The sequence below is a fragment of the Mus caroli genome, unplaced genomic scaffold (genome assembly GCF_978045245.1).
Source record: "Mus caroli unplaced genomic scaffold, Mus_caroli_1 scaffold_6, whole genome shotgun sequence".
Classification (NCBI taxonomy): Eukaryota; Metazoa; Chordata; class Mammalia; order Rodentia; family Muridae; genus Mus; species Mus caroli.
This window is the reverse complement of record NW_028227261.1, coordinates 6,850,993-6,864,974: the sequence shown is the minus strand read 5'-3', so window position 1 is coordinate 6,864,974 and position 13,982 is coordinate 6,850,993. Positions and strand designations below refer to the sequence as shown.

Here is a 13,982-nt window from a genome sequence, read left to right as displayed (position 1 = left end):
CGAATCCAGCGGAAGTGCTCGCTCCATGCGGTCCGCCCGGCCGGGGCGTCAGGTAGGCGGGGCCCCTGGTTCCAAACCCTGGGATCCGCAAGCTTGCGGCAGGCGGGGATCGGGAGGGCGAAGGAGGTTGTCCTGTTTCCGATCAGGGAGGACGGAGAAGCGTTTCGCAGGCGTAGGACTCCCCGCCTCCTCAGGTGACCACCGGGCCTGCTGGAGCCCGGCCTTGGCGGGACCTGCACACCTCGGCGGGAGCTTGGAGTTCGTCTGTCCGCGGGGAGGAGGCCCGCAACCGAGCGTGCGTCCCGGCTCTGCCTTATTTTTGTTCCAGTGGTCCTGGGCCCGGGCTCTGATTACTTCCGTCCCTGAGAAGGTGTGCTTTCTGCCCTTGCCTTGTCGTGCGTCTGAGTTGGACAGTTTTCCTCAAGCCCTAGTCCCGAGTGCTGTGGCCTCACCCAGAGGGGACTCAGCAAAAGCTACGGGAGGCACAGCCCAGGGATTCAGTGGCCTCTCCCGCGTCTTCCTAGGAATGGAGAACGTATTTCAGTTACAGTCTGCTTAGCGGGAAGTGATCTGGACAGCTGTAGGCCAAGTTCAGACACAGCAAATAAAACTCTTAACAGTTTTACCTTGTTCTAGCCAGCTCCACCCCAGGAGGTTTGAAGTTTGAGCCTCCCGTAAACTTTATGACAACTTCGCTTTCCTCAAATTGATGACACTCAGAGCTCCGACAGTTGGCGAGTTTTGAACACCGAGCACGGGACAGGATACTGGAAGCCCGGTGAGCGTGAATGAATATATTCCACTCCAGATGACAGTGTTGGCCATTTCGGCATTCTCAAAGGAAACGCATCACTTTTATTCAATACTAGGTGGTGCCAGTGAGTCAAATCTTTCTGGTCCAAATCTGTAGTGTGGTTAAAGTTTTGTTTGTTTGTTTTTGCTTTTGTTTGCTTATTTGTTTTACAAGCCTTTATTTTTCCTTAAATTTATTCAGAATAACTTTGCTTTTTGAGACTGTATTGCAGCTTGGGAGTGCAGTCTGGCGTAGCGTATATGTCGCATTCTGGTTCCTCCATTTCCCCCAAGAAGAGATAGATTTTTGTGTTAAACAGTAATAACTTACTGTGCAGGGGATTTATCTTAATGGCAGAGTCCTTGCTTAGCAGGAATGAGCGCCTAGATTCAATCCCCTGTTCTGGGGGAAGAAAAACAAGTATGGGCATGTTAGCACATACCTGTAATCCTAGAAAAAAATATGTTCTTTTCATTTTTTTTTTTTTATTTATTATATGGAAGTACACTGTAGCTGTCTTCAGACATTCCAGAAGAGGGCGCCAGATCTCGTTGCGGATGGTTGTGAGCCACCATGTGGTTGCTGGGATTTGAACTCTGGACCTTTGGAAGAGCAGTCGGGTGCTCTTACCCACTGAGCCATCTCACCAGCCCTGTTCTTTTCATTTTATATTTTCATAATTTACTTTTTTCTTTTTCTTTTTTTTTTTTTTTTCGAGGGGGTGTCGGTTCGAGACAGGGTTTCTCTGTGTAGCTCTGGCTGTCCTGGAACTCACTCTGTAGACCAGGCTGTCCTCGAACTCAGAACTATACCTGCAATTAAAGGTGTGCGCCACCACTGCCCAGCACTTTTTTCAAGACAGGGTTTCTCTGCCCTGGCTGTTCAGGAACTCTTTCTATTGACCAGGCTGCCTCTGATTCCTGAGTGCTGAAGTTAAAATGCTTCGCCACCACCCAACATTTTAGATTTTCTTTTTTTTTTTTTTTTTTTAAAGATTTATTTATTTATTATATGTAAGTACACTGTAGCTGTCTTCAGACATTCCAGAAGAGGGCGCCAGATCTCGTTGCGGATGGTTGTGAGCCACCATGTGGTTGCTGGGATTTGAACTCTGGACCTTCGGAAGAGCAGTCGGGTGCTCTTACCCACTGAGCCATCTCACCAGCCCTAGATTTTCTTAATATTGAATTGCACCAATATGTTGAATCTTCCCAAGTAACCAAATACAGTGTACTCATGTGGGCTTATTGTTCTTACAGTGATTAAAATGGCTTCCAGAGGAAAGACAGAGACAAGCAAACTAAAGCAGAATTTAGAAGAGCAGTTGGATAGACTGATGCAGCAGTTACAAGACCTGGAGGAATGCAGGTAAGTTATAACTATATGTTCTCACTCTGTAAACGCTTATTTGTACGAAGAGAGGTCAGGCTCCGTGGATGCAAGCCTGAAGCCCGCGTGTGACCTTGGTCTCTTCTGTAGTATTTTACAGCACTTGGTTTGTAGAAGCAAACTTGTCAAGCTCTGTAGTCATAAAGCCTCAGATGTGGAAGACTTAAAATACTTAAGCTCCTGGAAGTAATAATGTTTCCTTTGTCTTTAGTATTTTAAACAGCTTTGCCTAGTATGAACTAATTGCTAAGAATACTATGATTAGGCTGGGGACGGGGTAAGGCTCTGTGGATGAGTGGGTGCCTAACAGCTAGAGGCTCTGAGCCCAATCCCCAGCATCGAAGAAGAAGAGGGACGGGAAGGGAGGTGCTGCACTCCCGTAATCTCAGCAGTGAGGCGGATGCATGAGGGTAGGAGCGCGCGCTTCACTTCGTGGAGAGCTCCAGGCCAGCCTGCTACATGAGTCACTGTTTCTATAAAGCAGAAGAAAACAAGCATACTAATAATCGTAGCTGTTAATAGCCTTGTAAGGATGTTACAAATATTAAAACGAAGGAGGCAAAACAGTGCTTGGCCCAATTGAGCGCTCCATGAATGGTAGTTCTCTGAGCGGAGCTGCTGTTACTTGTAGTAAATATTTCATAAGCGGCTTGCTTGGAGAATAAAAATAACCTTTTACTCAGGTGACAGATGTGCTGTTGTTGTTTGCAGGGTACACAAGGTGCTTCCTACCACTGAGGAGTCTGATGCTAATAGAAACTGTTTAGCTATAACTAGATGCCAGGCACTTTATTTTGTTTAGTCTCCATAAAAATCTTAGTAGCACTGTACTATCATTCTCTGGAGCTGAATAGGTAAGTTGAGGTTTGGCTTTGTGTACTTTGTCGCCCTAGGCTGTACCGTTGATGCATAAGAGAAGTCGCCATGTGCTTGAAGTGTGACTCAAATCAGTAAAAGTTGACTGGGGCGAGGGGAGATGGCACTCTCATCCTGAGTTTAACCTCACTGAAAGGCAGCGGAAACGCCAGAAGTGTAACTCGGGGGACACGTGCACCGCTAGCGATTGGTGTTCCCCTCCAGCTTGCTCTAGAACAGTTGCTAAGATTGTCATGCTTTGAAACTTGTGTACATTTCTGCATTCTGATGTGAGCTGTGACTTAGGGAGGAGCTCGATGCGGATGAATATGAAGAAACTAAAAAGGAAACTTTGGAGCAGCTGAGTGAGTTCAACGATTCGCTGAAGAAGATTATGTCAGGAAATATGACGCTGGTGGATGAGCTCAGTGGGATGCAGCTGGTAAGAGGGATTCCCTGGGGTGTGTGTGTGTGTGTGTGTGTGTGTGTGTGTGCACGAGCCTGTGTGGGCTGTGAGTGGGTGTGTGATTTGTTTGTGTTTTGTGGGTATATTTCAGATAGAAAATGCATACTTTGAAGGCTGGGGATGTAGCTCTGTGGTAGTGTACTTGCTTAGCATGTACAAGACACTAGATTCTCTCCCTAACACCGCAAAACAAAAAATTAAATTAAAAAAAGGAAGAAGAGGGGTGTGTTTCCCTGATAGCTTCTTGATTTTGTGTCTGCTCGGCTCCAGTAACACGCTCAGAGATGATTTCAGGTGCCGTCACCCTTAGGTGAGAGCCGTCAGTCCGATGTTGCAGATGTAGTTGTGTGGATATTGTGGTTAGTCTTTGCATCCCTGCATTTCCAGGCCATCCAGGCAGCCATCAGCCAGGCCTTTAAAACTCCTGAAGTCATCAGATTGTTTGCGAAGAAACAACCAGGCCAACTTCGGACAAGGCTAGCCGAGGTAAAGCTCTTTACACGGTGCGGTTGCTGTGTGTGTTTTTCTCCAAGCCTGTGAATTCACTTCTTGTACTTGCCTGCTCTTTAAATCCTGGTCACTTGGTGTTAGAGCCACACTCAATTGTCAACAGTTGCTACCTGGGACAATTATAATTAATCATAAATGGATGTTTAACCACTGGGTGGGTATTCAAATTACTTCCAATCACTTCTTTAATATTTTTTCCTTAACGTGTGGGGCTCTAACTTGAGATTCTGTTGGGATTGGAGTCAGCAGTGCTTCTGTGTGTACACTGCCAACATTTTCTTTTCTCTTCTTTTCTTCTCAGATTTATTTATATTATTTTAAATGATGTGTGTGCACATATGTGCGGGTGCTCTCAGAGGCCAAAGGCATCAGATACCCTGGAGCCAGCCCTGGAGCTGATTCTTAGCTGCCCAGTGTGGGTTCTGGGAATTGAACTTGGGTTCTCTGAAAGAGCAGTACACAGTTCTCAGCCACTGAGCCGTGTCTCCTGCCTCTCAAGCAGCTTTGTCTGTTGTTCTGTTTTGTTTTTTGAGACAGGGTTTCTCTGTGTGCCCTTGAACTCACAGAGATCCACTGTCTCTCACTCCTGAGTGCTAGGATTAAACCCACTGGCCTCTGTTTTTCTTTTTCCTCCTCTTCTTCCTCCTTTTCCTCTTTTCTTTTTCTCCTTTTCCCCCTTTCTATCTCTTTTGTTTTCCTATCAAGCATCTTTATATAAGCCTCTTACTTCCAGAAGTCTGTTTATGGATTTGAATATAATTATGGCTTATCAGGTAGTTTCCACCTACAGGTAATTCAGTAGAGAAGTAGGAACATGCCATTAGGGAGTGGAGGAGAGTAGAGGGGGGACTCAGCTGGTAAAGTGCCCATCAAGGTGGCATGTGCCTGTGGTTTTACCACTGGGACATAAAGACCAGAGGGAGCCTAGAGCTCTTGTCAGAGAGAGACCTTGTCTCACAAAATAAGGGGAAGAGCAACTTAGGAAGACTCCTGACATCTGACATCCATCCCTGACCTTACACTCGAACACACGCACTCATACAAACACACGGGGGGGGGGGGGGGGGGGGCGGGATTTAGATGAGATTGGTTGGGCTTGAGTTCCTGCCATACTTACTGGGTGGGGTATGTGACCTTTGGCAAGTTGTTTTATTCAACCTTGTACCTTGGTTTTCTTATCTGAAAGAAGGTGATTAAGAGTCTCTACTTGTGGTTGTGATGTGGGTTTGGTGACACTTAGGAGTTGGCTTCAGTTCCAGGTCCTTGGGAGGCAGAGGAAGGAGGGTCATTTGAGGCCAGCCTGGACCAATAAGAGACCCTGTCTCAAGAATCAATAAGTGGGCCAGTGAGGCGGTGCATCGGGTAAAGGCCTCCAAGCCTGGGCCTGCGCTGAGGGAGAGCTGGCGCCTGGTAATCATCCTTTGAGCTTGCACATGCACTGTAAACATGAAATAAATATGTGTGATTAAAATAGATAAAATGAACAAAAGTGGGCTGGGCATGGAGCTCAGTAATACAGTACTTGCCTAGCCTGAACAAGACACTGGATTAAATCTCCAGCAAAGTTAAAATTAAATACACTTTAAGATTTTTTTCAGAGCAAGGTGGCTCACATCAGTGATCCCAACACTCAAGAGGCCAAGACAGAAAGATTGCTTTGGCTGGGCGGCAATGGTGGTGCACGCCTTTAATCCCAGCACTTGGGAGGCAGAGGCAGGCGGATTTCTGAGTTCGAGGCCAGCCTGGTCTACAAAGTGAGTTCCAGGACAGTCAGGGCTACACAGAGAAATCTTGTCTCAAAAAAACAAAACAGGGGCTGGAGAGATGGCTCAGTGGGTAAGAGCACCCGACTGCTCTTCCGAAGGTCCAGAGTTCAAATCCCAGCAACCACATGGTGGCTCACAACCATCCGTAACGAGATCTGGCGCCCTCTTCTGGAGTGTCTGAAGACAGCTACAGTGTACTTACATATAATAAATAAATAAATCTTTAAAAAAAAACAAAACAAAACAAAACAAAAAAAAACAAAAAAAGAAAGAAAGAAGGATTGCTTTGAGTTCAAGCTGCAGAGGGAAATAGTATCAAAAAGAAAACAATAACAGAAAGTGTGTAGGATGTTAGCAGTGTGTAGTGCCTGCCTAGTGCTTCTGCCAACAAGGAAGATGCTGAGCGTAGCTCCTGGGAGCCTGACACAAGTCACCCCATTCAAACGTAGAAACTGCAAGTTAGAGTTAACTCATTTCTTGGCTGGATATTGTAGTGCATGTTTTAATCCCAGCACTTGGGAAGTGGAGGCAGGAGGATCAGGAGTTCAGGGTTATCCTTGGCTACATAGGAAGGCTGAGCCAGTCTTGGCTCTATACGATCCTGTTTCAAAGGGACTGGAGTGACAGTGGCTAAGAGCACTGACTACTCTTGTGAGGACCTGGTTTCAGGTCCCAGTACCCATATGGCAGATCTCAATGGTTCTGCTGCTCTCTCTAGGCCTCCAAGGGTACTGCATGTACACAGTGCTCATACCGACAAGCAGACAAAATATTTAGGCTCAAATTAAATAAACCTTAAAAAAAAAATCCTCAGGCTGGTGAGATGGCTCAGTGGGTACAGGCAGTTGCCATGCAAACCTGAAGACATGAGTTCAGTCCCTGAAGCCCACATAAATGTGGAAGGTGCGAACTATTCCATGAAGTTGTCTTCTGACCTCTGCACACATGCTATAGCATGCTTGCTCACATGCACACATCTCACACACACACACACACACACACACACACACACACACACACACACAGAGTAACAGGCAAATTTTAAAAAGAAAAGAATCCTGTGCTAAAAAGAATAAAACTTCTAAGACGGCAACTTCTTTCCATTGGAAACTGTTGGCCTTGTGGAGTTCACAACTAAACAGTGTTTGCATCACAGGTTCAGATGTGGGAGTCAGTCATGGGCCCAAGTCATCCCTTGGGCCCATGTAGACGTGGAACAAGAGAGCAGACTCCACAGTTGTCCTCTGAGCGCCACGAGTGCACTGCAGAAAGCACACAGTTTTACACACATGCAAAATGATGATGTTAATCATTTTAAGATGTTTTAAAACTGGACTGAGCTGGGCGTGGTGGCACACACCTTTGATCCCAGCACTCGGGAGGCAGAGGCAGGTGGATTTCTGAGTTCGAGGCCAGCCTGGTCTACAAAGTGGGTTCCAGGACAACCAGGGCTACACAGAGAAACCCTGTCTCGAAAAACCAAAAACCAAACCAAAACAAAACAAAACCAAGAAACTGGACTGATGTGGTGGCTCGTGCCCAGTGTTAGCGCTCAGGAGGCTGAGGCAGGAGGGTCACCAACACACTGAAGTCAGCTTGAGATACAGATTGAGACTTTGTTTTAAAAAACAAAAATGGAGTATAAAAACTGTTATAGGTCAGCAAGATGTCTTAATGCATAAGGGCACTTGTCACCAAGTCTGAAGGCCTGATTTTTTTTTTTTTTTGTTGTTGTTTTGTTTTGTTTTTCGAGACAGGGTTTCTCTGTATAGCCCTGGCTGTCCTGGAGCTCACTTTGTAGACCAGGCTGGCCGCGAACTCTGAAATCTGCCTGCCTCTGCCTCCCCAGTGTTAGGATTAAAGGCATGCGTTACATGAGTACACTGTCGCTGTCTTCAGACACACCAGAAGAGGGCGTCAGATCCCATTACAGATGGCTGTGGTTGCTGGGATTTGAACTCAGGACCTCTGGAAGAGCAGTCAGTGCTCTCACCTCCTGAGCCATCTCTCCAGCCCCTCCCTAATTGCTTGATTTGAGTTTTATTTCCATCTCTAGACCCGCATGGCAGGAGAGAACCCACTCCCAAAAATTGTCCCTTGACTTCATACGCATGTACATGCACACACGTAGATAAATGAAGGTAATTTTTTTTTAATGTCAGAAACTTGGCCAGGTAGTAGCGGTGACACACGCCTTTAGTTCCAGCACTCTACAGGCAGAGGCAGGTGGATTGGAGTTTTAAGCAGCCTGATCTATATATCAAGTTCTAGGGTAGCCGGGGCTGCACAGAGAAACAGTGTCCTGCAAAACCAGTAAGTAAATAAATAAATAGATAAGCCAGGCAGTGGTGATGCACACCTTTAATCCCAGCACTTGGGAGGCAGAGGCAGGCGGATTTCTGAGTTCGAGGCCAGCCTGGTCTACAGAGTGAGTTCCAGGACAGCCAGGGCTACACAGAGAAACCCTGTCTCGAAAAACCAAAATAAATAAATGAATAAGTAAATAATAAAATGAAATGTCAAGAACTTACCTGACAGCAGTGCTACTGCCTAGATGTTTCTGATTATTTCTATAGTTTTTATATTAACCAAATAGTGTTTGTTTTAAGAAGTAGGTCTGTAAAAGTGGCTTTTCTACCCAGAATGGTTTTGGCTCATGTGCACATGCCTTGCATTCATCCACTCTAGATGGACAGAGATCTGATGGTGGGGAAGCTGGAAAGAGAGCTGTATACCCAGCGGAAGGTGGAGATCCTGACGGCACTCAGGAAGCTCGGAGAGAAGGTGCTGGCACTTAGCACACTCCGCGTGCTCGGTAGAACATCTGGGGGGTGCTGGCACTTAGCACACTCCGAGTGCTCGGTAGAACATGTGGGGGTTGCCGGCACTTAGCATACTCCGCGTGCTCGGTAGAACATGTGGGGGGTGCCGGCACTTAGCACACTCCGCGTGCTCGGTAGAACATGTGGGGGGTGCTGGCACTTAGCACACTCCGTGTGCTCGGTAGAACATTTGGGGGGTGCTTGATACAGAGCTTGCTGCCCTGTGATGGGCTCTGTAGACCTAAGGCATTTTAAATAAATGTTTGTAGGTTTATTTATTTGATGCATGTGAAAGTTTTGTCTGCTTATATGTGTGTATCGTGTGTGTGTGTGTGTGTGTGTGTGTGTGTGTGTGCGTGCGCGCGTGCTCGATGCCTATGGATGTCAAAAGACAGTATTAGATCCAGGATCCCCTGGAGCTGGAGTTGTGATGGTTGGGAGCCGGCATGTGGGTGCTGGGTGCTGAACCTGGTTCCTCTGGAAAAGCAGGCAGTGCTTTTAACTACGGAGCCATCTCTCCAGCCCTGAGCCGTCTTCACTGCGGCTCCTGGGACTCGCACGTTTGCACACGTTTGCTCTCACACTTGCACTTGGCTCACTCTCCTTGTCTCCCCTGTGTAGCTGACAGAAGATGATGAGACCTTCCTGTCAGCTAATGCAAGTGCTGTGCTCAGCCAGTTTGAAAAAGTCTCCACAGAGCTTGGTGAGTGAGCACCCTGGTGTTCCTCTCTCCCTTCCTCCTCTGCACCGCCCTCTCCTCTATTGTTTGAAGTTACTTCTCCTCCTCTTTCCCCCTTTTCCTTTCTTTTTCTTTTTTCCTTTTTTTTTGAGACAAGGTCTTGGCTGTCTTGGGTCACTCTGTAGACCCCTAAACTTCCTGCGCCTGTCTCCTGTGTGCTGGGATCAGAGGTGTGCGCCACCACTGCCGGGCTACTCCTTCTCTTCTTTCTTTTTTTCCCTGAGTAAACGTAGGTTTATGGAGGGAAAATAAAGAACTCTCAGGCGTAAAAGGGTCTCCGAGGGGAAGTCCTTTTGTGTTCGGTGATGTTGGTGATTGAGCCCAGCATCTTGTGGGTATGTCTGAAAGCTGGGCTCGTCCTGACAGAGAACATGCTTGAGACAACCATGACGTTTGCTTGAGTTTAGAGTGAAGCATGATTTTTTTTAAATTTGCTTTATGTGCATCTCTGTGGGGATGTTTGTACATTAGTGCAGGTACCCAGAGAGGCCAGATGAAAGCAGTGGACCCCCTGGAATCTGACTTACAGGAGGCTGTGGGCTACCCACGTGGGTATTGGGAACTGAACGCGAGTCCTCTGGAAGAGCAGCCAGCGGTTCTTAACCACGGAGCCATTGCTCTAGTCCAGAAGGATTTTCTTCACAAATTCATTATATTGGTTTTATTTCACGCTTCTAAGAAGATTCATGTTTTATTCGTATGTGTGGAGTGGATGTGTGTACACACACGTGTGTGCGGATACCCATGGAATGGAGCCTTAGGTCCCTCAACCTAATGTTCGAGATGTTTCTGAGCGTTGTGATGCGGTGCTGAGATCTGCATCCACGCCCTGAGTGCACACTGATCACTCTGAGTCTCCGAGCTGCCCTTCACGCCTCCACGCTTCTCCCAGTTCACCAGGAGCCTCGTCTGGCATTGAGCTCAGCATCTTTCTGCCTTGACCTCCCAAGTGCTGGAGCCATGACCATGCACCACACACCTAGCTCCATATTCTAAGATAAAAATAAAGGAAGACAGATGAATTTTCAAAAAATTACATGCCACAAGACTGGAGAGATGGTTCATCAGCTAAGAACACAGGTGAACTGCTCTTCCAGAGGGCATGGGTTTAATTCCCAACACCCATGTGCTGATTCACTACTGTCTGTAACTCCACTTCCAGGGGTCCCATGGGGACCAGGTATGCACGCAGTGCACGTTCCTATATGCAGACAAAACACCCATACTTGATAAGAAAGTTTAAAATTACTTATCTTTAATTAATTAGTTAATTAGCTTACTGTGTGTGTATGTGTGCTCACCCGTTCTCGGATGCACAGGCCACAGCAGTGATGGAGGTCGGAGGCTGGTTCTCTCCTAGGGCGTGGGGCCCAGGACTAAACTCAGGTTAGCGAGCTTAAGGGCAGGTGCCTTTATCACTAACCCTGTCTTTTTTGTGTGATGCTCCTCTGCCCTGTTGTCTAGGCTGGCCTTCAACGCTCTGCTCAAGTCATTTCCTTGCCTCAGATCCTAAGTGACTGAGACTGTACCTACACACCAACAATTGCAGCTTTTTTTTATATATAAGAATTATTTAAAATTTTTCCATGTATGACTGTTTTGGCTACTTGTATATGGTGCTCTAGGAGTCCATGCAGGGCATCGGCTCCCCTGCAACTAGAGTTACAATTGTGAGCTGATGTGTGCCACGGGAACCAGGCGTGGGTCCTCAGGCAAGTCTTCCTCACACCGAGCTCTCTCTAGCTCTGGTACCCCCAGCTTCGCAGCTGACTGTTTGAAATACCTCTCAGCAACGCGCAACTATAAAGCTGAACTAGGATTTTACATTAGAGCTGAGTTAGGAATCCTCAGCAGGAAGCCATTCTCCTAGCTGGACTGTCTGTGCAGGAGGGAGGTGCGGGCGGCAGTGGCACTGTAGGGCTGTCACATCTGGTTTTCTGTCTGTTCCTACCTGGGCTGAAGTGCATTTGAGGCAACCTTTTCACTTTGTGTCTTTCCCTCAGGCTCTGGAGACAAGGTCCTTGCTCTGGCAGGGTTCGACGTTGAAAAAGCCAAGAAATGACGGCGTGGTGGGTTTGGCTCTGCCGGCCCCACCCCTCCTGCACACGGTGCTTCCATCCTGAGGACTCAGGCCACACAAAGCTGTAGACTCTCACAACAGCCCAGGAATAGGTGACTTGGAACACAGTGTGGCTTCTGCTTAGGGTCCTCGTCCCTCTCTCTGTGGATCTCCCTTCTTACGTGACCCCAGGCTTGTTGGACAGAGGGACATTGTTCACTATGATTTGTTTTGTTAAGATGTCTTGGTTTTAGTGCTGATAGGGGTGAGAGCTATGAGCTAGGGACTATCCTGACTTCTGTCTGCATGCCTTGGGATGAACAGCAGTGATATCCCTGGCCCTCCTGTGGCTGGAGAATCTTAGAAACCTTTTCAGTTTTTACACAAGGAAACCAAGACTTAGCACTTGTGATGTCTAAAGTCACATTAGAGGCAGAGCTGAGGCTGGGGCTCAGGTGTCCTGAATCCAAGTTTTACTTCTTTACTCTGTACTGTTTTTTATATATATAATAATTGTATTTGTGCAAATTGGTGTCTATGAAAATTCAGTGTCCTAACTCAGTTGAATGGGCACGGAGGGGCTGTTCCTAGCCTGTTCATGGGCAGCATGAATGGGCCCCATTGTATCTCTGGGTTCCTAAGAAGCAACAATGGGAGCCCTGTTGAGAGCCTCCCGAAGTAACTTAACCCCCTGCCTGTCTCAGTGGGGAAGCAATAGGAAATGGCAACCCACAGCCCTCTGGGTCTGACCTCTTGCCAGCTCTGTGGTGGTGGTAATAGCAAGTTACTATCAACTGTGCAGTTTGGGGAGAAACACAAAATAAGTTATGAGGAAAGCGAGTTTCTCCCTAGGAGCCATGGCTCTGCATTGGGCAGCCTCACCCTTATTTTCTCTCTCTTTCTCTCTCTCTCTCTCTCTCTCACACACACACACACACACACACACACACACACACACACACACACACACACCTTCCCAGGCATCGCCTGGATTGGATTCCTTTCTGTATTTCTCATTATTCTTTTTTTTTTTTTTTTTGCACTTTATACAAATGTAAACCATTTTTACTGCTTCTTCTTAACTAAAGTTCTACCAGGTGTTTTGCCAACTGGACAAATTAGGGGACCTCAGCTATGTAAATGCCTTATTTGGAACTCATAATGTCTTTTGGACCTTTGAGAGGGGTGGGTCTCTGGGCCAGCAGGATGGCCCAGTGAGTACAGGGCTTCCTGCCAAGCCTGATGCCCCGAGTCTAATCCACAGATCCACCTGATGAAGGAAGAGAATTGAGTTTTACAAGTTGTCTTCTGACCTCCACATATGGCCCATGGCCCGTGTGTGTGCACATGTACACACGCATATATGCATACTTACACAATCCATAAGAGAAACAGCGGGAAGGGGTCCCCTGTGCTGGAGCCTTAGACTCAGACGCTTTTCCAGCCACCTCCTCCCCGCAAGAAGCCGGGACCCAGATGAGCTGAGCGCCGCTGTGCTTTCCAGTGGGCCGTCTCTATTCGCTGTTCACGGGTAGCACACCAGGAAAGGCTGATCACCTGCTGTAAGCAGTGGGGCTGTGTGTGCCACCACGGTTCCATAGAGATAAACTCCTACCAACACAGAAGTCACAGTTCCACGGTGTGGATTCAGTAATGCTGTGCAGCTACCAACCAAGTACCAAGTCATGCCCATGGCCCCTACAGGAGAACCTGATGGCTTCCAGGCACTCCAGATGCCTTCCTCCCAGCCTCCAGCATCTGAGCTGCTCTCTCATATCTCTGCGGACTTGGCTTTCTGGAGAGTTCATATGAACGTCACATGTGATGGCTTGTTATGTATCTGGCTTCTTCATGCAGTGTTTTAGGGATGACTCACCTTGTAGCACACTTTAACACTTCATTCATTTTGGGGCCTGAGTGATGCTTCACTGTAGACTTTAGCCATGTCTTCGATGAACATCTGAGTTGCTTTCAGCTTGTGTGAACAGTGCCATTAAGAACATTTCTGCAGCCGGGTGGTGGTAGGTCACGCCTTTAATCCCAGCACTCGGGAGGCAGAGGCAGGCAGAGATTTCTGAGTTCGAGGCCAGCCTGGTCTACAGAGTGAGTTCCAGGATAGCTAGAGCTACACAGAGAAACCCTGTCTCGAAAAACCAAAAAAAAAAAAAAAAAAAGAACATTTCTGCACAAATATATGTTGAATTCCTGTTTTCGGTTTCCTTTGGGTTAGTACCTAGCTGTAGAATTGTTACGTGGAGTTTTACACTATAGCAAGATTGTCCTTTGTCTCATGCTCACCCAGTAAACCCAGGAGTCTGGAGGTATTTTTCATTTGAGAAAGACTCATGTCAGTCTGAAACCCCTAATGTTGGTGTGCCTTAACCATTCTTAAAGAACAGCACCGGGAGGCGAGGTCTGATGGCATACACCTGTAACCCCAGTACTGGGAGCCAGAGATGGGGGGTGAAGAGGTTAAGCCAGCCAGGGCTTCTTGGTGAAACCCCTTCTTAGGCAAAATGCAAACAAACCCACCAGATGAGCATAGCGAGGAACTTGCTCTTAACCACGGCTGTCTGTGCTACT

The 13,982-nt window shown here is 47.3% G+C and overlaps 1 protein-coding gene across 5 annotated transcripts; it reads left to right on the top strand.

The window, feature by feature from the left end:
* The first annotated feature begins 11 nt into the window (after window positions 1–11).
* On the top strand, window positions 12–13,576 carry Lzic (leucine zipper and CTNNBIP1 domain containing). 5 transcript variants are annotated; one of them, XM_085838584.1, is made up of 8 exons: window positions 12–52; window positions 147–778; window positions 2,053–2,161; window positions 3,344–3,479; window positions 3,891–3,989; window positions 8,468–8,563; window positions 9,223–9,304; window positions 11,344–13,576. In XM_085838584.1, exons 3-8 carry the CDS (start codon window positions 2,061–2,063, stop codon window positions 11,400–11,402), a joined length of 573 nt encoding a protein of 190 aa, XP_085694710.1. In that variant the 5' UTR covers window positions 12–52; window positions 147–778; window positions 2,053–2,060; the 3' UTR covers window positions 11,403–13,576. The 5 variants fall into 5 exon arrangements, with proteins under 5 accessions (XP_085694710.1, XP_085694712.1, XP_085694713.1 ...); XM_085838586.1 differs by having other exon boundaries at window positions 15–52; window positions 637–778; XM_085838587.1 differs by having other exon boundaries at window positions 35–52; window positions 641–778.
* Window positions 13,577–13,982: the final 406 nt, after the last annotated feature.